The 27915-nt window shown below is 55.4% G+C and overlaps 1 protein-coding gene across 1 annotated transcript in view; it reads right to left on the bottom strand.

Moving 5' to 3' along the window:
- Positions 1-27915, bottom strand: part of PDE9A (phosphodiesterase 9A) — a 125232-nt gene that overhangs the window by 9386 nt on the left and 87931 nt on the right. Inside the window, exons 10-18 of the mRNA XM_065875924.1 lie at positions 26967-27053; positions 26146-26250; positions 25874-25956; positions 24541-24697; positions 21386-21499; positions 20321-20425; positions 19741-19869; positions 18322-18417; positions 16287-16356 (exon numbers count right to left, since the gene is read on the bottom strand). Coding sequence (XP_065731996.1) covers positions 16287-16356; positions 18322-18417; positions 19741-19869; positions 20321-20425; positions 21386-21499; positions 24541-24697; positions 25874-25956; positions 26146-26250; positions 26967-27053 — 946 coding nt within the window. The remainder of the gene's footprint in view (positions 1-16286; positions 16357-18321; positions 18418-19740; positions 19870-20320; positions 20426-21385; positions 21500-24540; positions 24698-25873; positions 25957-26145; positions 26251-26966; positions 27054-27915) is intronic.

Below are 27915 nucleotides of genomic sequence, written 5' to 3'. Positions count from 1 at the left end.
AGAATACATTCAAGGCTACGCTCAGTGATGCATTTTTCTTAAATACGTTTTTTAGATGGATTTATTCTTCCATTTTTTCAATCTGAAGGTATAAAAGAGGTTGTCGGTTGCCTGTTCTGTATCCGTTCTCTGTTTTTTTCCTTTAGCACAAGGTCTCCTTTTGGGGGAGCACCCTTATGCCTAGTAAACAATCACATTTCCCTGCCTCCCTGAAGGTAGGGAGGACTGGAAAAATCTAAGCAAATGTATTTGGGAGGAACCTCAAACAAAATGTCCTGCAAAGGGACTCACCTGGGAGGCATACTCTTTGCCCTTCTCCCTACCTTCTTTCTGCCTGGAATGCAGTCACAATGGCTGGATCTACTGTGGCCATATTGGGACTGTGAGGTGACCTTGATGATGAATGCTGAGACTAAATGTGTAAGTGGACAACGGCCAGATCATACATAAAAAAAGAATGCTGACCCACAAACTGTAGGGACCTGTAGAGGAAACCAACCCTTTATCTTAGAGCCAGACTGCTGTAAGTCAGACATGTATGAATTCAGACTGCTATCTCTAGTAAATGGTTCAGGAAACCAAATAATAACCCTTGCAACAATGGGCCCCAAATGTCCAGGACTTGATTAATAGCTGACAGCTTCCCTAAGTTTTGTTCCTGCTTGCAACCTGGGACCAACCAGAGAAAGCCAAATATGCACCCCTAAATAATCACATAGGACCCCCACTTCTAGTGAGCCTGCCTGCAGCTTCCCACACCGACAGCCTCCATCAGGGCACACCTGGAGCCTTCCGTTTTCTCCGTGTGAAGCTTTCCCCCACCTCTATCTGCCTGGGAGTTCTGACCCCCTTGCTACAGCCAGCTCTGAATGAATAGCCTTTGCTTTCTCATTTGAGTGGGTTTCATTTATTTCCATGATGCCACATATTAAGGATGGTGAAGAAGAAGCACAAAAGGACCTGGAGCTCTGATCAGAGGAGCAGCTGCTCTACTAGCTCAGAACTATGCTGGGGAAATAGAAAGAAAGACAAAATCTCCTCCCAATCCAGAAACCATCTCCATAAAGATAGGAGAACAAGAAAGCGATTTTATTATTGAACAAGCATTTAGCTACGATGTGATGTGCATCCCAGATAATCTGTTACAGAGACTGCAAAGGCAGGAATCTTTCTCTTGCATGTAGCTGAGTAACTATAACCCATTATATTCACATTTCTAAGATGAAACTGCTCAATTTCTTCTACCTTTATGACTGGAGGTAGGGTTTGTGTCGTGGAGTCGGGTGCCAGCTGAGGTTTGGCCATCTCTCCTCCTAGGGAACTGGAAGGTGGGGTATTAACCTCCTCGGTGATTGCATTTCAAAGAGACACTCCTGGGTCCTTGAGGAGTTGTGAGACTGGCAAGAGGCTTATTTCACATTTGACCCACAACTGCTGATCTCCAGACGTCTTAACATGACAGAAAACCAGTCTCTATCATCTTTAAACCACTCTTATTTATAACTAGCTTGAAACGCAATATCTCACAAAAGCACAGTTTTGTTTTTTTTTAAGATGTTGGGGGCAGGAGTTTAGTAATTAATTTATTTATTTTTGCTGTGTTGCGTCTTCGTTTCTGCGCGAGGGCTTTCTCTAGTTGTGGCAAGCTGGGGCCACTCTTCATCGCGGTGTGCGGGCCTCTCACTATCGCGGCCTCTCTTGTTGCGGAGCACGGGCTCCAGACGCGCAGGGTCCGTAGTTGTGGTTCACGGGCCTAGTTGCTCCGCGGCATGTGGGATCCTCCCAGACCAGGGCTTGAACCCGTGTCCCCTGCATTAGCAGGCAGATTCTCGACCACTGCGCCACCAGGGAAGCCCCAAAGCACAGTTTTGTACACTTTTTTCAAGTCTGGAAAATTCTCTTATCTTTGAATATTGCCTCTTCCATGCCTTCTATTCTGTCCTTCTTAGAAAATATCTATTACAGCATCTCATTCTATCTTCCTTGTCTAAAGTTTTCTTTAATATTTTTCAGCCTTTATCTGCTTGTGTTACAGGTCAAGCTTCCAGTTCATTAATTCTCTTTTCAGGTGTATCTGGTCTACTGTATAATCATTGTGTTAATTTTTTATTTCAATGAATCATAACACATAGATCTAAAATTTTTGTTTGCTTTTTAAAATATTCTGCCTCTTTAAAAAAATATTCTGTTTCATGTGTTATGAATACTATTCTCTATATGCTGTCTAGAAGAAGCCATTTTAAGTATAAAGACAGATTAAAAGGATGGAAAAACATATACTGTGCAGACACAGATAAACAAAATGCTGGTGTGTCGATATTAATATCAGACAAAGTCGATTTCAGTCCAAGAATTGTTACTAGAGATAAAGAAGGACATTACATAAAAAATGAAGGGGTCAGACTATCAGGAAACTATCAGGAAAACATCACAGTCCTAATAACAGAGCTTCAAACTACATGAAGAAAAACCTGAAAGAATTGAAATAAACTAACCACACTTACACCTGGAGATTTCTGCCCTGCTTTCTCAGTAATCAAAAGAGCGAGTAGACAGAGCTTCCTGGGCCAGGAAATCAGTGTAACACTGAGATAACCATGGCAACAACAACCCAAACTAGCCAGGCTCCTGAACAGATGGTCCAATGCCCCACACCAAGGCCTGCAGGAGGTGAGCTACAAAGTAAAGATGTCAGTTCTCCCCAAATTGAAAAACATGTTTAATGCAATTCCTATCAAAATCTGAGCAATATTTTATAGATACAGAAAAGATTATTCTAAAATTCATATGGTAAGGTAAAAAAAACCTCCTAAATATATTTGAAGAAATATAAAATGAGAGGAATCAGTCTATCTGATTTTAAGACTTATTATATTGAGACTGTGGTATTGGTGGAGGGATAGACACAGAGATCAGTGGAACAGAGCGGAGAACCCAGAAATAGACCCACACAAACATGCCGAGCTGATTTTTGACAATAGTGCAAAAGCAATTCCATGAGGAGGACAGCCTTGTCAACAAAGGGTGCTGGGCATCCACAGGGGAAAAAGTGAACCTCAACCGAAGCCTCACCCTTCATATAAAGGTTAACTCAAAATGGACCATGGGTTAAAATGTAAAACTGTAAGACTCTTAGAGAAAAAACAGAAGAAAACCTTCAGGATTTAGGGCTAGGCGGACAGTTCCTAGAATTGATGTCAAAACTGAGATTGGCAGAAGGAAATGTTGGTAAATTGGACTTCATCAGAATTAAAAATGTTTGCTCTGTGAAAGATGCTGTTAGGATGAGAAGACAAGCAGCAGACTGGGCGAGAATGTTTGTAAACCGCATATCTGACAGAAGACTAGTATCTAGAATATACAAAGGACTTCCAAAACTCAACACCAAAAACAATCAAACAAGCACAGGGAATGCCACTCAATACTCTGTAATGGCCTATACAGGAAAAGAATCTAAAAAAAAAAAAAGGTGGGCATATGTATCAATATTTGTATAACTGATTCACTTTGCTGTACACCTGAAACTAACACAACATTGTAAATCGACTAGACTCCAATAAAAAATAAAACAATGAAACAACAACAATCCCCAAACAGATTTGAAAGTGAGCGAAAGACACGGGCACACATTTTACCAATGAGCATCCATAGAGCACATCTTTTCAGATGTTCAACACCTTAGGCATCATGGACATGCAAGTTAGAGCTACAATGGGCTCTCACTAAAGTGAAATAAAGCAGTGACAATACCAAATACTAAAGAAAGTGTGGAGAAACTGGATCACTTGGACATTGCTAGTGGGAAAGTATAGGTATAGCCATTCTGGAAAACGTTTTGACTGTTTCTTATAAAAGCAGGCAAACCCCGGCGTATGACCTAATAAATGCACTCCCTGGCATTCATCCCAGAGAGATGAAACATCACTCACGCAAAGCCTGTTGGGGAATGTATGTAGCCGCTTTATTCGTAACAGCCAATAACTGGAATCAGCCCAGATGCCCTGCAAGAGGTGAACAGGTAAACAAACTGTGACCCATCCAACCGTGGGGCACTACTCAGCCATAAAGAGGAACCAATTCCTGAGGCACACAAGGACCTGGATGACCCTCCAGAGAATATGGTGCTGGATTAAATAACCCCAAAGGTCACATGCTGTGTGATTCCGTTTACGGAACATCCATGAAATGGCACACTTTTAGAGATGGGGGACAGACTAGTGATTGTCAGGGGTTAAGGAGGGGGTGGGGTGGAAGGAAAGAGGGGGAGGCTGTCAAAGGGCAGCAGAGGGCTCCTTGTGGGAATGGAATATTCTGTGTCCGGACTGCATTAGTCAACAGCTCGGTGGTGATTCGGTACAGAGTTCTGTAAGGTGTTACCATGGCGGTGGGGAATCTGGGTAAGTCCACATGGGATCCCTCTGTGTTCTTTCTTACAACAGCAGGGGAACCTACAATTATCTCAAAATAAAAAGGTTAATTAAAAAAAAAAATGATCATTTGGGGAATTCCCTGGTGGTCCAGAGATTAGGACTCAGCGCTTTCACTGTCGAGGGCCCGGGTTCAGTCTCTGGTTGGGGAACTGAGGTTCCACAAGCTGTGTGGCATGGCCAAAAAAAAAAAGAGATCGTTTTTCTTGGTTATAAGATCAAAGAGAAGCTAATTTCACGGATCCCACGTGGTTCCTGAGCATCCCGGTGCTGGGAGAACTCTCTCTGTGAGGCAGACCTCTTCCGGATCCCTTTGGCCTCTCCAGACACCTGCTGAACCAGTGAGGCCCTCAGCGGCCTGAGGCCAGACAAGTCTGCCTGCGGAGAAAACAGTTCACTTGCTGGCTTTGAATGATGCCTCCCGAGATGTGGGAATGCGGGGGCGGGGGGGCGGGCAGGCTGTGGGCTTGGAGGGTGTCCCAGGGTGGGTGCAGGCCCTGAGCTGGAAAGTGTCCTGGGGGTTTGGATGCAGCCTGTGGACTGGTGGGTCACTGAGTGTCCCACACCCTGCCCCGCCCCGGCTGTGATGACGAGCGTCTCCTTGTGGGGAATTTAAAGGAACCACAGAAGATCCTGCTGGAGGGGCTGGGAGGGGCCCACGCCGTGGAGGCCCCGAGAGCTACGGTGCTGTGTGCATAGCCTCACCTGGACCCAGGAAGGATCAGACCCAGGTGCCTCGCCTTGAGTTGGGGGCTCCTTTCAGCTGCCCAGGAAGCAGTGCTTGTTGGAAGTGACCAATTGCACCGGCAGCTCAGAGGAGTGCCCATCCGCCTTGTGGGCACAGCAGGTGATAAACGGTGGCTCACAGGTCAGGCTGCGGTCAGCGAGGATGACACAGCTAATAAATGAAGAATTGCAGACCTCGTGGGTTAGCGTTCTCTCGCCTCTCTCCCCAGGGGCTGCTTGACCTCGCGGCCCCTCATTCATCAGCAGGCGCGTAACAGCTGTACAAGGGTGGCGGCCTGACTGCCTCCAGTGGCGAAGCCGCTTTTGCAGCTTTATAACAGGAGAAAAAAATACCCTTCATAACAGGAGAAAAAAATACCCTTCATAACAGGAGAAAAAAATTATACATTCATAACAGGAGAAAAAAATACCTTCATAAACAGGAGAAAAATCTCCCTTTATAAACAGGAGAAAAATACCCTTTTTGGTCTTTTCTGCAATCACATGTGCCTTCTTTATGCCCCTTCATTTCTGAACAAAAGCAGATGTATTTTTCCTAAAGACAAACACTTGGAGGATCTATTTAGCTGAAGTGATGGACAGCGGCTTGTCACAGAGGATGGAGAAAATACCGCAAGTTTTTTCCCAGGGGCTTTTGTGAAATCCTATCAGAAATGAGTGGTCTGACCTGTGGGGAGACCCGTGCATTTCCCTTCTCGTTCACTCTTCCAAGCTTCCTTGAAGTCAATTTGAATGCAATGCTAGCAACCCTTTCAGCTGAAAACCAGAGCAGTAGACCCAATGATTCCTCTAGGTTAGCGGCATAAACCACATTCCAAGTACCTGCCTTTTAACTGTTCTTTCTTCACTCACTCGTATGTTCATCAAGCATCCTTGAGCACCTTGCTCGCTAGACCAGGTACCATCAGGAAGGCAGAGAACCTGCCTCCCTTGCATTTCTGGGCGCCCATCCTCACCCACCCCAGGGTGCTCAGGTGTTTTCTTCAGATGCCAGGGAGGGCAGCTCACTTGTCAGAGATTAGCTTAGCTTACTCATGTGGTGAATGAGAGAGAATGAGAACGAGATTTTTAAAAAAGGTTCCTAATGCTTATGGGATTTTTTTTGCAATTCTAATGAATGTGCCAACGTGACCTGACCTGGAGGTCCCTGGTGGAATGCGGGGTCTGACACATTTGCTTGTATCAGGCAGGTGCCCTGGAGGCTCGCAAGGTTATGGGCAAGGTTAGATTTCCAATGTGCCCAAGAGAATGAAAACATAAGGCAGTTAGTGAATAAACTCAACCACCATGCTTATTTCCACAAACTCCACACTTCCCTCACTCGGTTCAAGTTGCATGATTGATTCTGGGTAATTAAACACCTTATTATGCACCAGCAATTCCCAATCGAGTTTAGCCCTGAACACCCACTCCCTAATCACCGTCTCATTCAGGGAGCCCTGAGGGAGCCCCTGTGTCTGCAGTCCCAGTGGGGAGCATTAGGACTCCAGAGCCGCCGGGGTCCCCACGGCGGGGCTACCGAAACCTCAAGAGTATGGCTGCTTTTACCTTTATGGGGGTAGGGTTTCTCTGACAATAAATATAAAGAAAACCATTATCACCTACTTGGAGGCTTAGAGGTGTGTTCGTCAGACCAGCTAGGGCGTTATGTACAGGGGCTGTGGTCCAATATTCCCAACTTCTCATCTGCCACCCATCCAGCCTCTGAGGCTCGGTTATTGGTGTCGCTTTTTTGGCCAAGCTACCTCGTCAGAATATAATGTTGTTCATGGCTATCTGCTGATGAAAAAGTGATACCCATTCACTATAGGAACTGAGGAAAATGTGCTGGAAAAACATCACTTGTAATTTCACCCAGGAATAACCTGTGAAATACCTGTTAACATTTTTCTTCAACAAAATCAGGGTCATAAAGAACAAACCATTTGTATCCGCCTTGCCCAATCTAACATTATTTAAGGAACACTTTCCAATAAAATTAAATGCCCTGGAAACACACGGTGGTTGTGGTTGCTGCGTGTCAAATCCTATGGATGTTTCCTGGTTTACGTCAAGTTTCTCCCACTCGTAAGACACTGTCATCCTCCTGCCTTACAGTTGCCTGAAAACACCAAATCTTTGCATTTCTCAGAAAATGGAATGACCCTGCCCTCCAACCATTTGAAAGGCCAAATATGACAGTTTCTGTGAGCACTTAGGGGCTCAGAATAAAACCTTGCACTCATTTTTAAGAATCCCTTAATTACATGCTTCTGCTTCAAGGATAATGTCTAAAAATTCTTTACACTTGAATTAGATGCCTCTGATGGCTAGGTACAGTAAATAACCATGTATAAAATCTGGTGAGGCGAAATTATACCAGATGTAGGAAAGTCTTCCTTTGCTCACAAGGCTTGGCCAGCTGGGTGTGATTCTTACCTGATTCCCGTGGTTGAGACAAGCAGACCCATCAGTACTGGGGCTGCGGGTGCCGATAACAGAGCCCACAGGGGAGCTGCGGCAGTCGCTCCAAGGGCCTTGGGGAAGCTTTCAGGAGCGTTATAGGTTGAAGCCCTTCAACGGGCGTTCTAGGATCACAGCACCGGGACGTGAAGACAACTTCTCAGCTGCTCTTCATAGGGTTGGTCTTGTGCCTTCACGTCTAAAATCAAGTAACTCTTGGGCGGGTTAGAAAAACTAACGGGGTGGGGGGCTTGGAGGTCAGGGAGGAAACGGGCATTGAGAAGAGACTGGAGAACAATGCCAGCTGTATTTTACACCACGGTCATACCCACTCTCGTAGATGCAAATGGCCGTACGTTCTTTGCAGCTCTGTCTGTCGTGAAGTGGGCCCTATTTCCCACCCCTTAACTCTAGGCTTGGCCAAGGGACTTGCTGTGGCGGATGGGACACAGTGACTGTGGTACTTGATCAGACTTGAAAAGTGCCTGGGCCCCAGGGGCTTATGCTTTCTTGCTGCTGGGGCCATTTTGCCACCACATTTTATTAACCTGCCACGTGGTGACAGACACACGCGTGGCTGCAACTCCAGCTGACACCAGACACTGCCAGGTGTGTGGGCGAGGCCATGTAGACCAACCAGCTCCAGCTGAACTGGGCCAGACCAACCATCCTGCCCAGTCGGCCCACGAAGCCCTGAGAAACAATACACGTTGTTGTTTCAAGTCACTGAGTTTTAGGGTGTTTGTTACACAGCAAGAGCTGACTGACACACTCCCCGTTCGTACCCAGGTGGTTGAAGGCGGCATTTCAGGTTTGCGTTTGGCGAAGCAGAGGGTCATCATTTGTTTTCCTGGATTCTTACATCCAGACCATCCTTTTCCTTCTGTCCCATTTCTACCAGTTCTCCCTGTTGAGTCACTCTGTGCTCAGTGCCCAGTCCTCTCAAAGAGACCCCACTGGCCATTCCTGCCTCTGCATGTGACCTGAGCCTGCTGTTCTCCTTTCCTCCAGGTACCTGCCTCTTGCAGAACCTGGCTCCTTTGAGGAAGCCTGACCAAGAGAAGACGCCCCCAAACAACAGAGCTACCTCCCTGCCTAGGGGATGTACATCACTGATGGCCTCCTGCGATGATGCCTTAACCCACAGAGAGATGCAGGCAGGCTCCTGAGGGTACCTGATGTTGATGGAGAGCTGGGTGCCAGACACTGCTGAACACACGACACACGCCAGGGAGTTAATTCTCACAACAAGCCAGAGAGGTGGAAGTTGACAGATGGGGAAGCTAAGACTGCCAGGGTGTAGGGGGTGGAATTATGTCCCGCCCCCCAAAGATTGTAACCACTTGTGCCTGTGAGTGTGACCGTATTTGGAAACGGGCTCTTTGCAGATGTCATAAGTCAAGGTGAGGTCACTGGATTGGGCTGGGCTGTCGTCCAGTGGCTGGTGTGCTCACATGAAGAAGGAAATTTGGGCACAGAGACGAGGGGAGAAGGCCATGTGATGTCCCCAAGAGCCAGGGACCAGCAGGGATGGCTAGCAGCCGCCAGAGCTGGGAAGAGGTGAGGAAGGATTCTTCCCTAGAGTCTACAGAGGGAGCTCGGCCCTGACAACACCTTGATTTTGGACTTATGGCCTCCTGAACCGTGAGAGAATAAATTTCTCTTGTTTTAAGCCACCAAGCTTGGGGTACTTTGTCACAGCGGCTCCAGGACACGAGTACAGGAGGTGGGCAGTCCACACCAGCGGTGAGAAGAGGATTCCAGAAGGGCTGAAACCCAGTCCTGCCAGATTCTTTGCAGAACAGGCAGCCTCTAGACAACGCCCCGTCCTGATGGCAGAAGCTGGACCAGCGCAGGAAAAGGAGGAAAGGAAACAGCCTGGCCTGGACGTCAGTGGAGGGGCTGCCGCTGGAGGAGCCAGCTTGGGCTTCTGGAAGTCTCCCAGAGTTTCCATTCAGGAGGGATGGGCTTGTCCGAGGGGAGAGGGTGATACACAAACAGATGAACGTTTCTGCCAAGTTCCTTCCCAACCAGTACACTGTGGTCGGCACGGTGCATATACCAGACTGGCAGGCATCCTCGGCCCGTGCAGTCAGCAGCGTTTCCATGGAGGTGGGAGCTGCGTGCCACGATGCCCGCTGCAGCCCTGGGGTCGATGAGCATCTGTGGGACACACGTGGGCTATGTAAGGGCAGGTGCCTCTGGACATCACAGCAGCGGTGAGAACAGGCAGATCGGTCAGCGGCTGCAGTCACCGAACATCTCCTGTTACATTCTAATCGGCACGGCCAACGCATTCTGAATTCCTTGTAGAGTTAATTTTAAGGAAAACGGCAGAGTTTAGTCCAGAGTTCTCACGGCCGTGAGTCACCGTGGGACGCTGCAGGCCGAACACGCGTCTCGCTGCCCCGTGAGGGACCGTGTCTGCCTCAGCCGCCTCTCCTCACACCTGTCTCTTTGTTCCTTAGCGAAGCCCGAATGTTCTTAGTTTTACCCCGTTCACTGCCAAGTCTGAAAACCGTGCCAAGGATGGATGCGTGCTATCTTTGGAGCGTCCCTCCTCTCAGCTGGGAGTGAGGTGCACACACGCTCACAGATGCGCGTGCTTGCACACACACACACACACACACACACACACACACACACGTTGTGCAGGATGACTTTTCCTCTTAGTGATTCTCTAGGTTAGTGACCACAAACTCAAATTCATTCCTTTGATGGGTAAATGTCTGAGCCCCTAAGGGGTGGTGGTCACCAGTGTCACCCCCAGGGTGTATGGGGTCCAGGGAAATCATTTTTTGTAGGGCTCCTATCCTTTATAAACAATGCGAGTCTCCCCAAATCACCGGGAGCAGCGGGGCCATGGGGCAGGCTTGCAGCCAGGAGGGTTGATGCTTACAACTGACCGCCAGTCCAGCTGGACTTAGGTCCAAATGGTCCCTCAGACCCCAGCTGCATCTCTCCCTGGACGATGCGGCCCCAGCTTGCACCCCTGGCAGAGCCCGGTCCTTCCCCACAAGCCCCAGGGCACCGGCGGCCCAGGCCCCTGCCTCACCCGGACACCCGGTGGTCCTCTCCCCACACACCCTGGGCTTCCAAGCCCGTGGGCTCCTCCCTGCCTTGGGGCCTCTGTCGTGCCGTCCCCTCGTGTGGAAGCTGCTTCCTGGGATCTTTGCCTGGTTCACCGTGTTTATCAGCCAGCAGGACTCGGCTCTTTGCTCCAGAAAACACACAGCGAGGGCTGCAGCTCCCCGCCCACCGGGCCGTCCGCTTGGAGGGCCCTCCCTTCTCCCTCTCCCGCCCACTGGCCTTTCAGGAGGTGACCCTCGCCTCCTTCTGAAGGTTCCGGGCACCCTGTGCGCGCCACGAGCAGTGCACAGGACCCGTGGCGTCCCAACGATCCTCTATGGCTTTCCCACTGGCCCGGAGCTCCGACGGGGTGGACACCCAGAGTGGCACCAACGCACGTGCTTTGGGAAAGGGACTAGTTTGGGCAGGAGGGCATCATGTCGTTTCAAAAGAAAGCCGGCATGCGATCCGGGAAGGGATATTTTCCTCCTTACGAATGTAAAAGTGTAGGAACCGTGGTTTGGCTCTGCAGACCCTGGGCACGTCGGTGACCGCGATGACGGGTCCCTATTTGGAATCGGGCTTGTTGAGAGTGTGCGGGGATTTGGGGCTGCTAAAGCCCGTCTGCCCCCGACACCTTCCATCTCGGGCGCCAACGTTTCCCCCCTAGAGAGTCATGCCTTTTACGTGTCCCATTTTAAAAATAAAAGAACATTTATTTATTTATTCTACTTAGAAAAGTAAAACCAGCCACTGCAGAAAATTTGGAAACTACAGGAAAAACCAGAAGATTCCCCCACCCCACTGCACGCCTGTTTCAGCCGGCATGCTAACTCCGCTTCTGCAGCCGAGGAACTGAGGCTGGGCTTCGGTGTGGGTCCTTTGGCTGCGGCCGAGCCAGCGGTCCTCGGGTGGGAAGGCCTGGCTGGGTGGACGTGGCCTTGACGTCTGGGCACCTCCGAAGGGCCCCCTCCTCTCAGCATGCCCACTCGCGTCTCAGGCGACGGTCCCGACGTTCCTCAGGCCTCTCTCCCAGCTCACAGGTCCCCTGAGCACTGGGGGAACCCAGTGGGGTGTTCCCGTGGGATGTGTGCCCAGGGGGATGCCCGTGAGGAGGGCCTGGGTGCTGGAAAGGCCTCTCCGCCGGGACAAGCAGCGGCCCCGGGACAGGAGGGGCAGCTGCCGGGCTGCAGGTCGTGGTGTCGCGGGGGACCCGACTTCACTCCTGAGCACCCCGCGGTGCTGGCCCCATGCTGGCCGTCCCTGGACACAGTGATGAGGCTGTGTGAGGTCCTGGGGCGGCCGTAACAGAGCACCGCCGACATTTATTCTCGTGCGGTCTGGAGACCAGAATTCCGAGATCAAGGAGTTGCAGGCCTGTCCCTCCCGAGGGCTCTCTGCTGGGCGTGAGGATGGCCGTCCCCTCCTGTGTCCTCACGTGCATCCCTCTGTGTGCGTCTGTGTCCTCATCTCCTCTTTTTACACGGACACAGCCCTCCAGGTTAGGATCCACCCCAACGACCTTATTTTAACGTAATCACCTCTTTAAAGATCCGACCTCCAAACACAGTCACATTCTGAGGTGCTGGGGGTGATGGCTTCCGAGTATACATTTTGGGGGACACAATTCAGTCCATGACAAGGGAACTCACCCCCCAGGACCTGGCTCCTACCTGAGGCACCCACCCCCAAGCTCCCGAGACTGTGGTACCCGCTGCCCCCCCATCTCCCCTGGCACGGGTTGGAAGCCCAGCCTGAAGCCGGGAAAAGCTGCCTGAAGACACTTGGAATCCCCAACACCCTCACCGGGTCCTCTCGGCTACCAGCGGAGAACGGGCCCCTCCAAATCCGCAGCGACCACCTTATCTGCCCTTCAGACAGATTACAGCTAAATTCTTTTGACTTAAATTTTAAAAACTCCCCTCACGGTAACACTGGAGGAGCAGTAAGAGTGAAAGAAGCCTCTTGTCTGGGGCCCGTTCCTGGGTTGGGGAGGGAACCGGCGTCGCTGCTGCCCTTGGGGTCAGGATGGAGGCGGCGTTTCCTGCTGCCACCCCGACCCGGTGGGGCAGCTCTGTGGCGCCTGGATCTTCTCTGCCGGAAGCGACCTGCAAGCCGACGGTTCCCACCAACGCCTGCTTATCCAGGGTTAAGTACTTAGTGCGTGTGGTGTTTGTTCAACCCTCACACTGAATTGACTTTCCCGCGTGGCTTGGCCTCAGAAATCATGGCTGGAGGAGTCCACGGGAGGTGCCCGTGGTCTGAGACACGGCGGGCAGCATGAGACAGTGGGGTAGGGGCATTTGGCCACGGGGACACCCTCCAGACAGATGAAGCTCTCCTTTCTTCCTTCTTAGCTGTGAGGTCAGAGCTGAAATCACAAGCGGCTGCATGGCCTTTCTGACGGCGGTGGAGAGGCGGGCGGCCGTAGCTGTGTTCCCAGGGCGGCGCGCCCTCAGAGCTGAGCTCCCACGATGACGTTTAGGAAGGGGATTTGTCGGGGTTTATGAGATCCAGTCTTTGCCTGACACGTGTGCGTCATTCCTTGACGGCTCAGAGAAGTTACTGGGGGAGAAAAACCACAGAAAAGTGCGCTGTCTTGTCCCCTTGTATGAACACAAGGTGATGGAGGCGCGGCCGGGCTGCAAGGTGGGGTCTCCCACCACGGGGGTCGGCCCTGAGCCTTTTATCCTTCACTCTGACTTTACACTGAGGTTGCTGGGGGCCGCCGCCGCCTCCCCACCCTCCGTCTCCTACGCGGTCACTCAGCCAGCGTGTGTGGTGCCCCAGGGCAGGAGGCCTTCCAGGTGCGGGTGTGTGTAGGCTGACCCGGCTGGACGGGGCCCCCGTCCGTGGGCTCTGGGGCTGGTCTGTGCAGCAGGGGGGCGGCTGGCAGTATTCCTGCGGCTCACAGGGAGGGACGTCCCGTGTGAGACAGCTTTCAGTGGGATCCCGATGCTCTAAGGGATCCCGTTAAAGGGACCAGGCTGGCTTCACAAGGACCCGGACTGTCACAGGTGCTGCCAGGACGGTCTCTCCTCTTGTCTGCCGATCTCATTGTCCCAGGACTTGGTATAACCTAACCCAGTCATGCAGATGAAGTGTGTGTGTGTATGTGTACACACACGTGTACACGTGATTGCCTGTGTAAGTGTATATGTGTGTGCAGGTGTATACACGCACGTACGCGCGATGGTGTATATGCGTGTGTGGACACACATGCGTGTGTATCTGCGATATGAGTATGTGCGCACACACGTGCCTCTGTATCACATGCTCACGCATGTGCATTATGACCATGTGTACAGCGCACAGAAGCGTTACGTGTGTGGACACCTGTGCATACGTGTGATTGCACCGTGTACGTAAGTATGTGCGCGTGTGTCGACATGTGTACCACCTACGGGTGGTTGCGTGTATACGCAAGCATGTGTGCACACGTGTGGATACATGTGTATGTGTATGCCTGTGTGGACACGTGTGTGGACCCGGGGCTGTGTTTGTGCATGGGTGTGCATGGGTGTTAAATGCGGTAATCATTGTATGAAGTTTGATCAGGGGCAGAGTCTGGTGAGGTAGGCATTCGGCGTAACCCCGCAGACAGAAGGCGCCATTCAGCGCGTTCCCTCGCCGATTGGGAGGGCGGGTGATAAAGTGTCTGTATAGGATGACGTGCAGGTCGAAGGCCTCAATATCTAAACACGTACTAAGTTTGGGTTGTATTTTAGCCAAAGCTGCGGTATGTACTGGCTTTAGCAGATGAAAATGAAAAACAAAAATAAGAAGAGAGGCGGAACCCAAGCCCCCTGTCCATATTGAACTGAATTCAAGGAGAGATGGAACATTTCACAGCTCAGAAATGAATTATTCAAAGATGGGAAGTGATATTCTGGAATTCACCACGAGGGAATAGATGCTCCGGGAAAACGGAACCAACGTGCAGATGAAATGTCCACAGAGCTCAGATTATGCTGATGGCCTTTAAAGTCAGTGTTTGGAGCAGATGCTTTTGGGGGGACGGAGATGGAGCTCACGGCCCCGGGAAGCACTGAGGAGTCTAAACGCACACGGGGAGGGGGTTCTGGGCGAGAGCTCGGGTGTGTGCAACCTGGTGAAGCCTGACTGTGAACTAGCCTGGGGCTGGGTCTCCCCTTGTGGGCGCAGGGCCACCCAGGACGTCCCCAGTGCTAAAACAAAGGCAGGAAGAGAAGGACGGCTTCATCCCCTGAAACGGGGGCCCTGAAATGTGCTGTGTGAACGCGGCTCCTCTGCCCATCTGCCCACTTGAACGTGGAGCTCCCATGCTGGAAACGGGCTCCAGCGTGCGGTGCTCGGTACCCCGCGTGGACTTCTTGGGCTCACGCTGCCCGCAGCCTGACCGAGCTGCCTCCGGCCTCACGTCCCCGGACACAGCCCCCAACATCCCCCTCGCAGCTCACAAACAGGACACGCGCAGCCCTGCGCTCCGGGCACCGGTCTGACATTTAATGCTGAATTACACGGAGGCACGCAGCACATCACTCAGGCCATCGCTCTGAGACACACGGGTGAGGAAAGCACAGTGTCCTTTGTCTCCCCGTGGGAAGCGGGGGAGATTCCTGTGGTTTATCAGAAGCAGCCCGGGATACACAACACTACCAAAGAAAAAGGACAGTACCCATTTCTGTATAAGAATATATTATTTAAAAGACAGTTTAAAAATAAAAATTCTGTACAGCATCGTGAAGTCCTTTTTTTTGTTATCAGTGAACAAAATGGTTCTTAGAAAACATGATCTCATGGTGGCAGATGCTCAGGACCACTTCTCCCTGCGGGGCTGATCCCACAAAGCCCAGCTGGCCGGGTCCAGGAGAGCAGCCCACAGCACTCGGCTTTCTTCAGGCCTGATCTGCTTGGAAAAGGAAAAAGACGGCTGGTTTGTGGGATCGGAAATGTGCGGGCAATGCCACAAATGTCACAGGCTCACACACGGGCAATGAGCACTTCATCTGTCCCAGCACTCCGTGCGTTTAATCACTAAAGCAAGAGGAGTGGGATTATTGCCTCTAGTTCAGAGACTGGGGCTCTGCGGCTCAGAGAGGTCGATATGCTTGTGCACGTCACTCAGCTTGTAACTAGCAAAGCCCGGACTCAGAACAAGGATTGTTGGATGCCAGGGCCTGGTACCCACCTCGCCTCTATGAAACCAACCCAGTTCTCATGCCCTGTACCCTGACTGCTCTATAAGCGAGGATCTCCCAAGTGACCCTCATACACGTGTGTGGTGTGACCTTACCACGCGGAGGCCCAATGGGCTGGTTTGCCTTCTACCCGTTCCAAATGCAAGCACGCAGGAAGTGCTTACAGCGACATAAGCAAAGACTTTATTTTTGAAAAGTAGTACCTATGCTAATCATTGATCTTTTTCTAAGGCATGGCTCCTTTCAGAGCCTAATTGTAAAGATTATATGCAAGGGAGAAACGTTTCATTTAAAAACATTCATACATTCAGATTCTCTCCCTTCCTTCCCTCCGTCCCTCCTTCCTTCCCAGGTTTCCACGCCATCCCCATTTCAGTCTGGACTACCGTATACACTGAGACATCGTTCAGAACAGCGTTACCTTCACGTTTTCCCCCATCTCTGCTTTTCTCTCTTGACGCGGTGCTCTCAGGTGTCAGGCTCTCAGCCTTCTGCTGTGACCAGGACAGAGGATACGGAAGGCAAAAATCAAGCTCCAGGAACCAGTGAGTGAGTGACTGCTCGTCCGCCCAAGACCTTCCCGGGGCTGCAGATGCTAAGATGCGGGAGGAGACTGGGGTCTACAGCCTGGGGGAGCTTCCCGGACCACAGCTCTGCACGGGCCACCTTCCCTGCGGTCAGAGGCCTCACTGCACACGGCCACTGTCCTCGCACTCATGCTGGCCGCAGATGCAGCGCCAGCGCACTGGTGGATGCGGGTGCGAAGTCCGAGACCCTTTCACCTCTTTTGTGGGTCTGTTCTTTCTGGGAACAGGAAGGGGCACTGGAGCGTCCTAACGGCCCTTCTAGGCGGCTGGCCTGGGACCTGGAGACTGAGGCCTTCTCAGCGATGGCTCTCAGTTGACCCTGGGGAGTCAAGCCCCTTTAGCCCTCCTGTCAGGGGGCTCAGCAGGGGGACACCTGTTCTCTGCTTCATTTGCTCTTAGGTTCTTGGAGTTTCAGGACCCGTCTGTGACTTTTTTTTTTTTTTTTTTGCGGTACGCGGGCCTCTCACTGCTGTGGCCTCTCCCGTTGCGGAGCACAGGCTCTGGACACGCAGGCTCAGCGGCCATGGCTCACGGGCCCAGCCGCTCCGCGGCATGTGGGATCTTCCCGGACCGGGGCACGAACCTGTGTCCCCTGCATCGGCAGGCGGACTCCCAACCACTGCGCCACCAGGGAAGCCCCTACATTCCTGAGTTCTTAACTCTCCACAACGTCTTAGTACTTGTGAGTTCCCCAGCACTCCCTTTTTCAGTCCTTCACCTGGAATGCTGAGGGTTTTTTAAATTTTTTTTTTTTTGCGGTATGTGGGCCTCTGACTGTTGCGGCCTCTCCCGTTGCGGAGCACGGGCTCCGGATGCGCAGGCTCAGCGGCCATGGCTCACGGGCCCAGCCGCTCCGTGGCATGTGGAATCCTCCTGGACCGGGGCACGAACCCGTGTCCCCTGCATCGGCAGGCGGACTCTCAACCGCCGCGCCACCAGGGAAGCCCCGTCTGTGACTTCTTGGGGGAAGAATCCGAGTAGAGGAATCGGCTGCCAGCCTGGATTGCCCATCGACCCATCAGCATGTACCGAGCACCATATCGCACGCGGCATTGTACACGAAGGAGGTCGAGAGCCGCACTGAGGCTCAGCGGGGCGCAGTGGGAGTTCCTGGCTGCAAAGACGGGGCGGGGCCCTGCCCGCAGTGAGGACAAATGGCACAGCAGGGGGCCCTTGGGTGGGTGCGGGGGAACACCGGCCAAGGCCAGAGGGGGACCAAGCCCGAGGCAGCAGGGACGGGCCCCGGAGAGAGGGGGTGGGAGGGTGGATGGAAGGGAGGCCACATTCAAGTGGCTGGACGTCACGGGGGGAGGTCCCAGGGGTCCCAAGAGGCAGGGGGACCTGAAGCACATCTGCACACACTGGGGTCCTGCCTTGGCCAGACCAGCTTCTGGGGCTTTTCTGAAAACCTCTACCCCAGCTGTGAGCCTATGAACTGGACCTCCCTGAAACACAGGATCAATCCCAACAGCAGCCTGGAGCCAGACCCAGACCCTCCTCAAGGTGCCACGCTGCCACGTGGTAACCCTGTGGCCAGGTTGTGGCTTTTCCCGTGCCAGGGGCAGCGTCTCTTCCGCCGCCCTCCCTCTGCACAAGGTCAGCCCCGGGAGGAGGTGAGGGACCCGCGCCGGGCCAGGGCGCTGCTCTGAGGGGATGCAGGCAGCCGAGGCGCTGTGATGCTCTGCATTTCCCGTGGGCGATTGCGACCACGGGGCACCGACTCTGCCCGAGGTTCTGAGCGTTCCATGCCGTGAGCTCCCCGAGGACTGACCCCTCTCCTCCGTGGGACGCACGAGCTCCTATCTGGAGGGCCCCCCGGGCCGTGTGGCCGGGCCCCGCGGCCCCCGCGCCTGCAGCAGCCCGGCTCACCTCCTTCATGGCGTTGTCCATTTGCTTCAGCTCCTCGTAGCGGTCTCTGGATTCCCACAGGGGCTGCAGCATGAGCTCCTCCACCGCAGGGAAGAGCTGCGAGGGAACAAATGGGCCCTCTCAACAGCTGCTCACCCTCGCAGAAAATGTTGGTGCAAAACCGTGCCAGGTCCCGTGCGTCCCGGGAGAAAAGCCGCACGGGAAATGTGCTTCTGTCCAAGGGGCACTTTTGGACCCTCTTGGGTCTCGGCTGCGGTGGAATCCAAGGTGCCCGAGGTTTGAAGCCGACTGGTCAATGAGTCCCGGGAGCCCTTGGGGAGGAGAGCCCCTGCTCGCTGCCCACCCACCCCTTCCAGGTCCCTCCTTCCCGCTCTCACACTGTCCTCGCGGACCTGGCAGAAGCCACCCCCTGCCCTCTGCTTGAAGGGACCCCCGACTGTCCAGCCCGCAGACTCTCATCTTCCGAACGCCAACCTTGCCTACTAGAGCCCTGGCAGCCCCGGGGCGGGAGCGGTGAGACTGTTCCCCATCCCCCCGCCCCCGCGCCCCCGTCCCGCCGCTGCGTGGCCCAGGACCCCTCCGCCCACTCCGTGCTCAGGCCTGGCCCTGCGGCTCCCGCCGCCCCGGGGCCACCTGCTGAGCATGTTTACCTTTGAGACTCAGCTCTGAGGGGCTTGCCTCTCACTCCGAGACCCCCCGGCGGGCCCCAGGGAGCCCTGTGCACACAGCCCGCAGCCCCTCGTGCTTCCCCAGCCCTGCTCCTGCCACCTGTGGAGCCGCCATCGCCCTGCTGTGCCCTGGCACCCGGTGCCCACGGGGAAGACCCCGCAGCCTGAGGAAGGAAGCTGCAGACTGGGAGACACATTCTAGGCGGAACGGAGCCACGGGGCTTGAGGAAGCGTGTGCTGAGGGAGCTCTGGAAGGTTGCTGAGCAGGGCATGGGGCACCCAGGCCAAGGAGGGTGGGCTCAGAGGTGGAGGCTTGAAGAAAGGCAGGACCAGGAGCCGAGGGCCGTCCTGCAAGACAGGAGGGCCTGGGAGGGCGGGGCGCTGTGTGCCCTGTGCTGGGGGCAGTGGGGAGCCATGGAAGGCTCGGGAGAGAGGCAGAGGCCGGCTCCTTGCTGAGGATTAACCTGGTGTCAGCCGTGTGCCGGGTGGGGTGGGGGGCAGGTTAGAGGGGCTTCTGTAGGCGGAGTTGAAAGGCCGACAGGGACTTGGCGGGTGCCCTGGGAAGCGGGGCCCCGGGGGGGGGCCCAGAGACACCATGGGGGAGGGTGGCCAAGGATGGGGTGGCTTTGCTGCTGGGTCGCTGCCCAGGGGGCGGGGCAGGCGGCCAGTGCACACGTGTGTGTCCGTGTGAGTGTGCGTGCGCCTGTGCGTGTGTGTGCACACGTGTCGTTATCACTGCTGGGTCGCTCACCTTGGTCACCGTTTCAAACATCGGGATCAGCACGAAGCTGATGAACCCCGTCTGGGCCGTGGCCTTGGTCACCTTGTCCCGGTCCATGAAAGGCGCCACGGGAAGGCCCTCCGACTTCTCGCGGTCGCTCTGCGGGGAAGGCAGAGGACACAACGTTAAAGAAAGAAACACCCGTGGAATCTGGGGGCTTCCAGGATCATCGTCTGAGAGGAAGAGAGAAACAGCTAATAAGCCGACGGAACCACCCGCATCATCCACGTGGGAAGATGGGGACGCCGTAAGTGCGAACTAGGTGCCCGCTGGGCCTGCAGGGTCGTGCGAACGGTGGGGTGGGGCCCGGGGAGGGGGTTTAACTAGTGGTAACAGGGGCACTAGTGTGGTAACAGTTTGACGTTAGCTTTTCCTGTTGGTCCCTGTCTTTTGTGTCTCAAATTACACGTGCGCCTGCTGGGAAGGCTTCCGGAGGCGGTGACGCCGGAGGCCACCGTGGCCCGTCCGTCACGCTTCCAACAGGAACCCTGTTAAGGGGCTAACAAGCCCAAGAGGCGTGACGCTGCGTGACGCTATCTGATGCTCCTACCTGCATGAAATACTCCTCTAATAAACAATCCACCCAGGGTTCCGCCACCTCCATCGGACGGACCTCGTTAGAGATGTCACAGCACTTAATCAGGATCATCTTCAGCTGAAAGAAGAGATCTGGAATCAGCTGTGCGACACGGGACACATCCCACAGCGCTGTGCGTCTGGACTCACCGTCACTGGCCGGCAGGGAAGGAGGGCGGGTGATGCTGGCGGAGGGGGACCCAGCGTTGTTGCCCCCTGCCCCCAACAAGGACATACTTCCTGCTGCAGGGGGAAGACGGGGCATCCCTGCACCCCCGAGGGTCAGGATCTTTCCTGGAGGGGCCTCAGTAGCACGAAAGCCCCTTGAACACACGGATGTTTTGTCATACGAACTATACACTGCAAAGCTCGGAAGTGTCTTCTTGATGTCGAGAATATGTAAAAAATGTACAGACGGTATCGCCTGGAGACAGAGGTTTAACAGATGACGAAAAAAACCCCAGTGGGTGGAGAGTGCCGGGACCCCAGAGCACTGAAGAGGTGTGCTAGAGACACAGGGTGAAGGGGATCCTCATGTAACAGCAGGGAGGGCGCCCACCGGCCTCGGCACCCCGCTGTCTGAACACTGGGGAGCGATGCAGGGGTGGGAACCACAGTCCTGCCGGCTGGCCCAAGGGGCATCCAGGGCAGGACTCCACCTCTGCCGCCCCCAGCACGGGGGGAGCAGTCCCACAAATGCCAAGGCGGCCCTGGCTTCTGCCCTCTGCCCTCTGCGCCCCAGCCTGGCGCTCCCCTGTGTTGGCCAGGCCTCTGTATGCAGGCTTACCTTCACCTACTTATAACCTTCCAATCTGAATGAGATGGGGGAATGGGAAAGGGGTGACTTTAACTAGGAGAGGGGGTCCAGCTGGGGTGACGGGGGGCTTTCCCCGGTAAGTGCCGGGACGCGGAAAGCCGGCTTTACCGACACCGCGCTGCAAGGCGAGGTTACACGTTTTCCTTTGGCGCGCCGGTCTCCAGTCTGCGCTGGGGGTGGCGCTCGCTCGCCAGCCCCCCAGAGGGAAGACGAGCCGCTCACCAGGGTCATGTGCTCTTCGTTGCTGTAGTCAAAGTTCTCCATTTTCTCTTTGAAAGAATCCATAATTTCCGCGTGCCTCGCCATGTCAGTGGCCAGGATTAACGTGATCACCCCCTGCGAAGCGAAGGCAAAGTGTGAACGCGGGGCCCGATCCCAACAGTTACTCAGTGAGCGCCTGCTGTACGCAGGACCCTCTGCTCATACCACTTCATCTGGGCCTCATGCCGACGCCACGGGCGTGTCTGAGAACCACCGTCCTCGTTTTTATAAAGAAACCGAGAGCCGGAGAGGCTGGGGAGCCTGCCCAGGCCTCAGCTGGCGAGTGGAAGGCTGGGGGTCGAGCCCCGGGCTGCCGGACACAGGCTGTGTCCCTGGAGAAGGCAGCGCATCGGGCCCACCAAGACCATTCACCTGCAGAGGGCAGGCTCAGCATGTGTCTCCTTGCGAAGTCCAGATGCTTTCAGCCAAGGACAAATGCTTCCCGCTGAGGTAGTAATTTAGATATATGGTTTCTTCCTTCCAGAGCTTGTGGTTGGAGGTCAGTGACCTATTTTCCAAGAGTATTTTTTTCCTGTTATCTAATCTGTATGTGACGATATGTGCTTATCTTGCTTGGGAGCGATCAAAGTCTGATCATATAATAGCATTCTTCTATTAACGAATTTGTAGGTAAGGATGAAATAAAGGTTGTTTTGTTTTGTTTTGTTTTGGCCATGTGGCATGCGGGATCTTAGTTCCCCAACCAGGGATCGAACCCGCACCCCCTGCATTGGAAGTGCAGAGTCTTAACCACTGGACCACTAGGGAATACGTTTTTTAATACAAATACGTTTTTTAATACAAATATTTTGACCTTGTTAACCCAGTATTGTTTAGTAGAAATAACATAATTTGAAACCATGATCATCCATCAACCCACTCATCCACCCATCAATTTATCTGTGTACCCACCCATCCACTTGTCCACTCACCCATCCATCCATCCATCCACCCACCCACCCACTTGTCCATCCATCCATCCATCTATTCAGTCGTCCATCCATCCATCCATCCTACAAACATTTACAGAACACACCTCTGTGCTGAGTATGGTGTTTTACTTTTCCAAGAGAACACCACCACAAACATCAAATACACAACTCAAATCAGTCAAGACAGATAAAAAATGGGGGGGCGGGCTTCCCTGGTGGCGCAGTGGTTGAGGGTCTGCCTGCCGATGCAGGGGACGCGGGTTCGTGTCCCGGTCCGGGAAGATCCCACATGCCGCGGAGCAGCTGGGCCCGTGAGCCATGGCCGCTGAGCCTGCGCGTCCAGAGCCTGTGCTCTGCAACGGGAGAGGCCACAACAGTGAGAGGCCCGCGTACCGCAAAAAAAAAAAAAAAATAATGGGGCATCACTGGCCTTTTCAATTGTGCGCTTTCTCAGTAAGGATTTAACTGTGTTGCTAGTGAAGGATCTGTCCCTATGATGAGTTATCCCTCAAAATATTCAAGGACGAAATATTATTAAAAATTGGGACAACGGATTTTACCCTTAGGAAGTGTTAATGTCAGTAAGGTGTTGGGGCAAGGTCAGCCTGTGTCCCCGTGGCGGGCGGCACGAGGAGGGCCCCGTCCCCTGGGGTGCGGCTCCCCCGCAGGAGCGGGGCGCTGCTCTGAGTACTCCACGCACAAAGGGGCTCAGCTGCTTGAATTCCCTGGGCCGCGTCCCTGGCAGGGCTCCTCACCCGGCAGCCATCAGGGGCGGCACAAAGGCAGGGTCCTTTCTTCGGGGTTTGCCCCTTTACCTGCCTCACAGAAAGACTCACTCCAGCGTGTGCCTGCTGGGTGGTTCCATAAACGTGGAAGGGAGGCCAGAAAGCCAGCAGATAAAGGGGAGATAACTGTACCAGGAATCGGTGATGCAACCAGGGCGGTAATTAAGCCCTGATTCAGCTCTGACTGCCTGGAAGCTGGAAGGATGGGGAACGAGGCTGCTGTTGTCTGATAAGGTGAAGCTATCAGTTCTCCTGGAGGGAGGGGAGTGTGTCCTGGCCCTGGGCTCTAGTGCATCTTGGAGCAAGGCCACCGAGACACCGAACGGACGCGGCGTGTGGCTCCTCCTATGCCGTGGACACGGCTCCCGTTCTAAGTGCCACATGCTGGGGGACGGAACAGCAGGAAGGCAGCCTCTCACAGTTCTGGAGGCCGCAAGTCTTGAAACCAAGGTGTCCCCTCTGAAGGCTCCGGGGATGGTCCATTCCCTACCTCTTCCTGTTTCTGGTGGCCCCAGCGCTCCTTGGCTTGTGTCCACATCACTCTTGTCCCTGCCCCTGTTGCCTCTCTCTATCTCTCCTCTGTGTGTCTCTTATGAGGACACTTGTCATTGGATTTCACATCCACATGGATAATCTGAGGTAACCTTATCTAAAGCTCCTAATTTAATTATGTCTGTAAAGACTCGTTCACAGGTCCTGGGGAGTCAGGAAGAGGACATACCTTTTTGGTTTTTTTTTTGGTTGGGGGGTGGCTATCATTCAACCCACCTCACTCCTCCAAGATCTCTCTGACATCGCCCCTCCCCCGAACACGCCAGAGGATGGGACACAGGGCTGCGTGCAGTGGGACCTCCTGTGTGTGTAGGGGCGTCACTTTTGGTGAGTTGGAAGCATCTGACCCCAGACAGCTGGCCTCCCTCATCCTTTTCCCAAAGTGCCCTGAGCAGCAGAAATGTCTCTTCTGAAATGGGTGGTGGGGCTGCAGGGGACAAGAGCAGGGCCTAGGGGACAGTGGTCGGGGTTCTGCTGGGCTGGATGCTGCAGACGTGTCTGCCCAGGGCCTGCTCCCTTGAGCGAGTGACCTCGCCTGTGTCAGCCTCACTCTCCTGGGCTGTGAGATGAGAAAGGACCGATCTCAAAGGGTTCAATTAAATGGTGGCCGTGATCCGCAGGTCCATGGAACACCGTGCATGCGTGCCAGACGCACACCTCTTCCTGGGGCGCCGCTTGGCCTTGGAGGAGGTTGGGGAGGAGGGCCGGTCCCCCAGGATCCCTGGTGGGGGACTGGGAGGTCTTGGGAGCCTCAGGCACGGGGAGAGAGGGCTCCTACTCTCTGGTCGGGCCCACCGTCCCCCCGGTGCCTCCCACTCTGCGGTGGGCGTGCCTTCACCCCGCACACCTGTCTGATCTGCTTGAAGCCCTCCGCCGGCACACTGGAGAAGATGTTGCACTCGGGCTGGCTGAGGATCTGGAAGGCCACGGCACAGTGGTGGTTCTCCAGGGGCGAGATGTCATTGTAGCGGATGGCCAGCTCCGTGCGGGCGTTGATCTGGTACCTGGGGTTGGAGGAGAGAGCAGAAGGGCCCTCGGGCACCCGCACTCAGAGGCGCCTTCGAGTCAGGGCAGCAGCGCTGGCGGGGGGGTGGGGAGGTGCACGGAAGCTGGAAGGGATGGAGGGGACCGCACTCTGCTCGTGCCAGGAGCCCCCTTCTCCTGGCTCTCCTGGGTCTCTGCTGCCCCTCCAACCGGATACCCCCAAGTTGCTGTAGTCCTAACAGCGGAGGTCACCAAGGAGCCTCAGCGCCTCCCCGTCGCGTGCCCTCCAAATGGTCAGACACCCTGCAGACGTTTTCAGTATGCGGAGGACCGGGGTGCATTTTCTCGTCAGCTGCTGTGGGCACGGCCCTCGGCTGGCCTGTGCTCGGCCACGTCATCTGAGTGTGAACTGAGGGCACGGATGCCCACGGGGCCGCCTCCTCGGAGGGGCACAAACGTCCACACCTTGGAATCCGCTCTGGTCCCGACAAACGACGGCACGCTTCTCGGGCAGACCTGGCATCGTCCCCCGCCCAGTGATACGCGATACGCAAATACACGAATCCGATAGAACCGCCAATGTGTCACTAGGATCACAAACCAGTGCCACCCGGCCTGGATTCTGGCAGGTGCGTGGTGTGGCGCTCAGGGGCCTTCGCCCCAGAGGCGGGAGCGGACCAACGTTCCAGCGAAGCCTGGCCCGTCCTCCTGGCTCCACGCCTGCCCTGGACCCTCCCACCTCCCGCTCGTCCACAACCCTGCTCTTGCTGTCACAGCCCCTGCCTCTGCTTTGCTCCTGTCGGAAACGGGCTGGGGAAGCTGCCCACGGGGGAGTGAGATCCAGAGACCAGGGTGGGGCTGCCCCTCCCCGTCCACGTGTGTACGGGCATCCCAGCCTGCTTCGGGGGAGGGAGGTCCTGCTGCCGTTGGGGCTCTGCCGGTGCAGACGCAGAGGGCTACGGCAGCCCCCCTGGGTTTGGTAACCTCCAAGGGTCCCGCGCCGGTAGGCCCGGGCCCCGGACACAGTCCCAAGCGGCGAGCCATGTCCTAAGAGGTGGGGTGGAGCTGGGGGCTTACGAGGCCTTGGCCGACCGCTCCAGCTTGGAACTGGCAGAGGGCTGAGCTGAAAAGTTCACCTCTGATCCCCAGAGGCCCCTTTACAAGGGAAAAAGAGACAGAGAAGACCGCGTACGTACGTGTTGTTGTAGCCTGGATGGTCCAGATCATGGCAGATGGCCGCTGTCATTAAGATCAAGATATCCATCTGGGAAAATTTCTCCTGGATCAGAGAGAGAGTGGGGTGGGGTGAGGAGGGGGCTGGAGTCGGTGGGAGGCGGGTGATACAGGTGGACGAAGCCCCTCCAGCTGCCGGCCCGGGGGGGGAGGACCTGCCTCTCCCTGGGGCGGGGTGGGGGTGGGCGCCCATTTGCTCACGGAGCACGCCGGGCAGGGGCTCCCGCAGACCCACCTGCAGCCCGCAGAGCCAGGTCATGCTGTACATCATCTGGGCGACGCAGAAGCAGTGGCGGAAGTTGTGGAAGGGGTTGTTACGGTAGTTGTCGTGCACGCAGAGCTGCGGAGACGAGAGGTCCGCCCTGTGGCCAGCTGCCCACCCCTCCCGCCAGCTCCTGGCACCTTCCTCCCGGTGCCAGCTGCCTGCTCCCCACCTGGCCCTCATCCAACTGCCCTCCCGTTTCCCGAGGGTGAGAGCACCAGGGGGCCCAGGGGCCTGAGGATGTCCGGGGGCCACACCATGGCCCCCACGATCCCACCCCGGGGAAGGTGTCCCCAGAGGAGCCACGCTGGGGCGTGAAGCTTGCGGGGAGAGCTGGGGGACTATATGCGGGGCGCTGGGTCCCCAGCCACCATCAAATCTTCCACAGGCTTTTAACATCTGGTTGTGAGCAGTATTTTATTAAAAAGAAAGATCTGGGGCTTCCCTGGTGGCGCAGGGGTTAAGAATCCGCCTGCCAACGCAGGGGACACGGGTTCGAGCCCTGGTCCGGGAAGATCCCACATGCCGCGGAGCAACTAAGCCCGTGCGCCACAACTACTGAGCCTGCGCTCTAGAGCCCGCGAGCCACAACTACTGAGCCCACGAGCCACAACTACTGAGCCCGCGCGCCTAGGTTTTGGGGGAGGGGGACGGGCAGAACCTGGCTGACCGTCCCCGCAGGGCTCTTGTGGAAGCGCGGCTTCCGTCTGTGGGAAGCCCAGGGCCATCAGGAAGGCGCCCACGGTCCATTCCCGTGAAACTGTGTCGGGGGGACGGGGGCGCCTGACACTCACCAGCCACCGCTTGAGGGTGATGGGGTTGATGCCGAAATCTCTGACCAGGCCGAGGTCGTGGTACATGTGCTCCAAGCAGCTCAGCATCTACGGGCACAGGAGGAGGAGGCCGGTCAGCAGCCAGAGCGGCCAGGAGACGCGCTCAGGGCGGGCCGGGGGGCTTCTCCAGCCGCACAGAGGATCCACCGGGGAAACTGGGAGCCACCCCCAGCCCAGAACTGGGATGATGTCCCAGACGGAAAGTCCTTGACGGCCACCACACACAGCTCTTCCTCGAGGGCACGGCACACACGCAGGCCGGGTGCCAGAGTTTGGAAACGGGGGCCTTGAAGGAGCCCCTGGTAGAGCGCCGGGACTGCGGGGTCCCGGGTGAGAGCGGGACGGCTGGAGTCCAGGCTGCCGGCCGGCTGCTGCCCGGATCGCCCCAGCTTTGCTAGTGGCACGAGCGCCCAGCCAGGCTTTTGCCGTCCAGAGGGGCTGTGGGTCCGACAGCCCCGCTCCCCGTCCCGCCAGCCTATTCGCAGCTGCGGGCAACCCCGAGGAGCTGAGATATTTGCTGTGAAATCAGAGTCAAGAGGCGGAGGTGATCGGCAGACAAAACCATCTGGTGCCACTTCTGTGGCAGCTTCGGAGCAGGAGTGACGCATCTGAGCATCTGCTCGCGCTGACGCTGCGCCGGGCCCTGGGCTGGGCAGCTGGATGAGGCCGAGTGCGGAGCACGCGCGAGGTGACCGAGAGGCCCCGCGGCCCTCAAGCCCGGGCTCGGCAGACGCGGTGTCGGGGGCAGCACTCAGGTCAGCCCGCGAGAGCAGAGCAGTGGGAAGTCACCTCCCCGCCTGGTTTGCGATCGGAGAATGCTGGGGCCCTGGGTGACGCCGGGTGCGTCACCCCCCCTTGAAGGGAGAGAGGTGAACCACCACCACCCGGGGACCCTGATGTTCTCGGGGTG

Source organism: Phocoena phocoena, chromosome 4 (genome assembly GCF_963924675.1).
Source record: "Phocoena phocoena chromosome 4, mPhoPho1.1, whole genome shotgun sequence".
In the NCBI taxonomy this organism is placed as follows: Eukaryota; Metazoa; Chordata; class Mammalia; order Artiodactyla; family Phocoenidae; genus Phocoena; species Phocoena phocoena.
The sequence above is the reverse complement of the archived record's forward strand: the minus strand, read 5'-3'. Positions and strand labels throughout refer to the sequence as shown.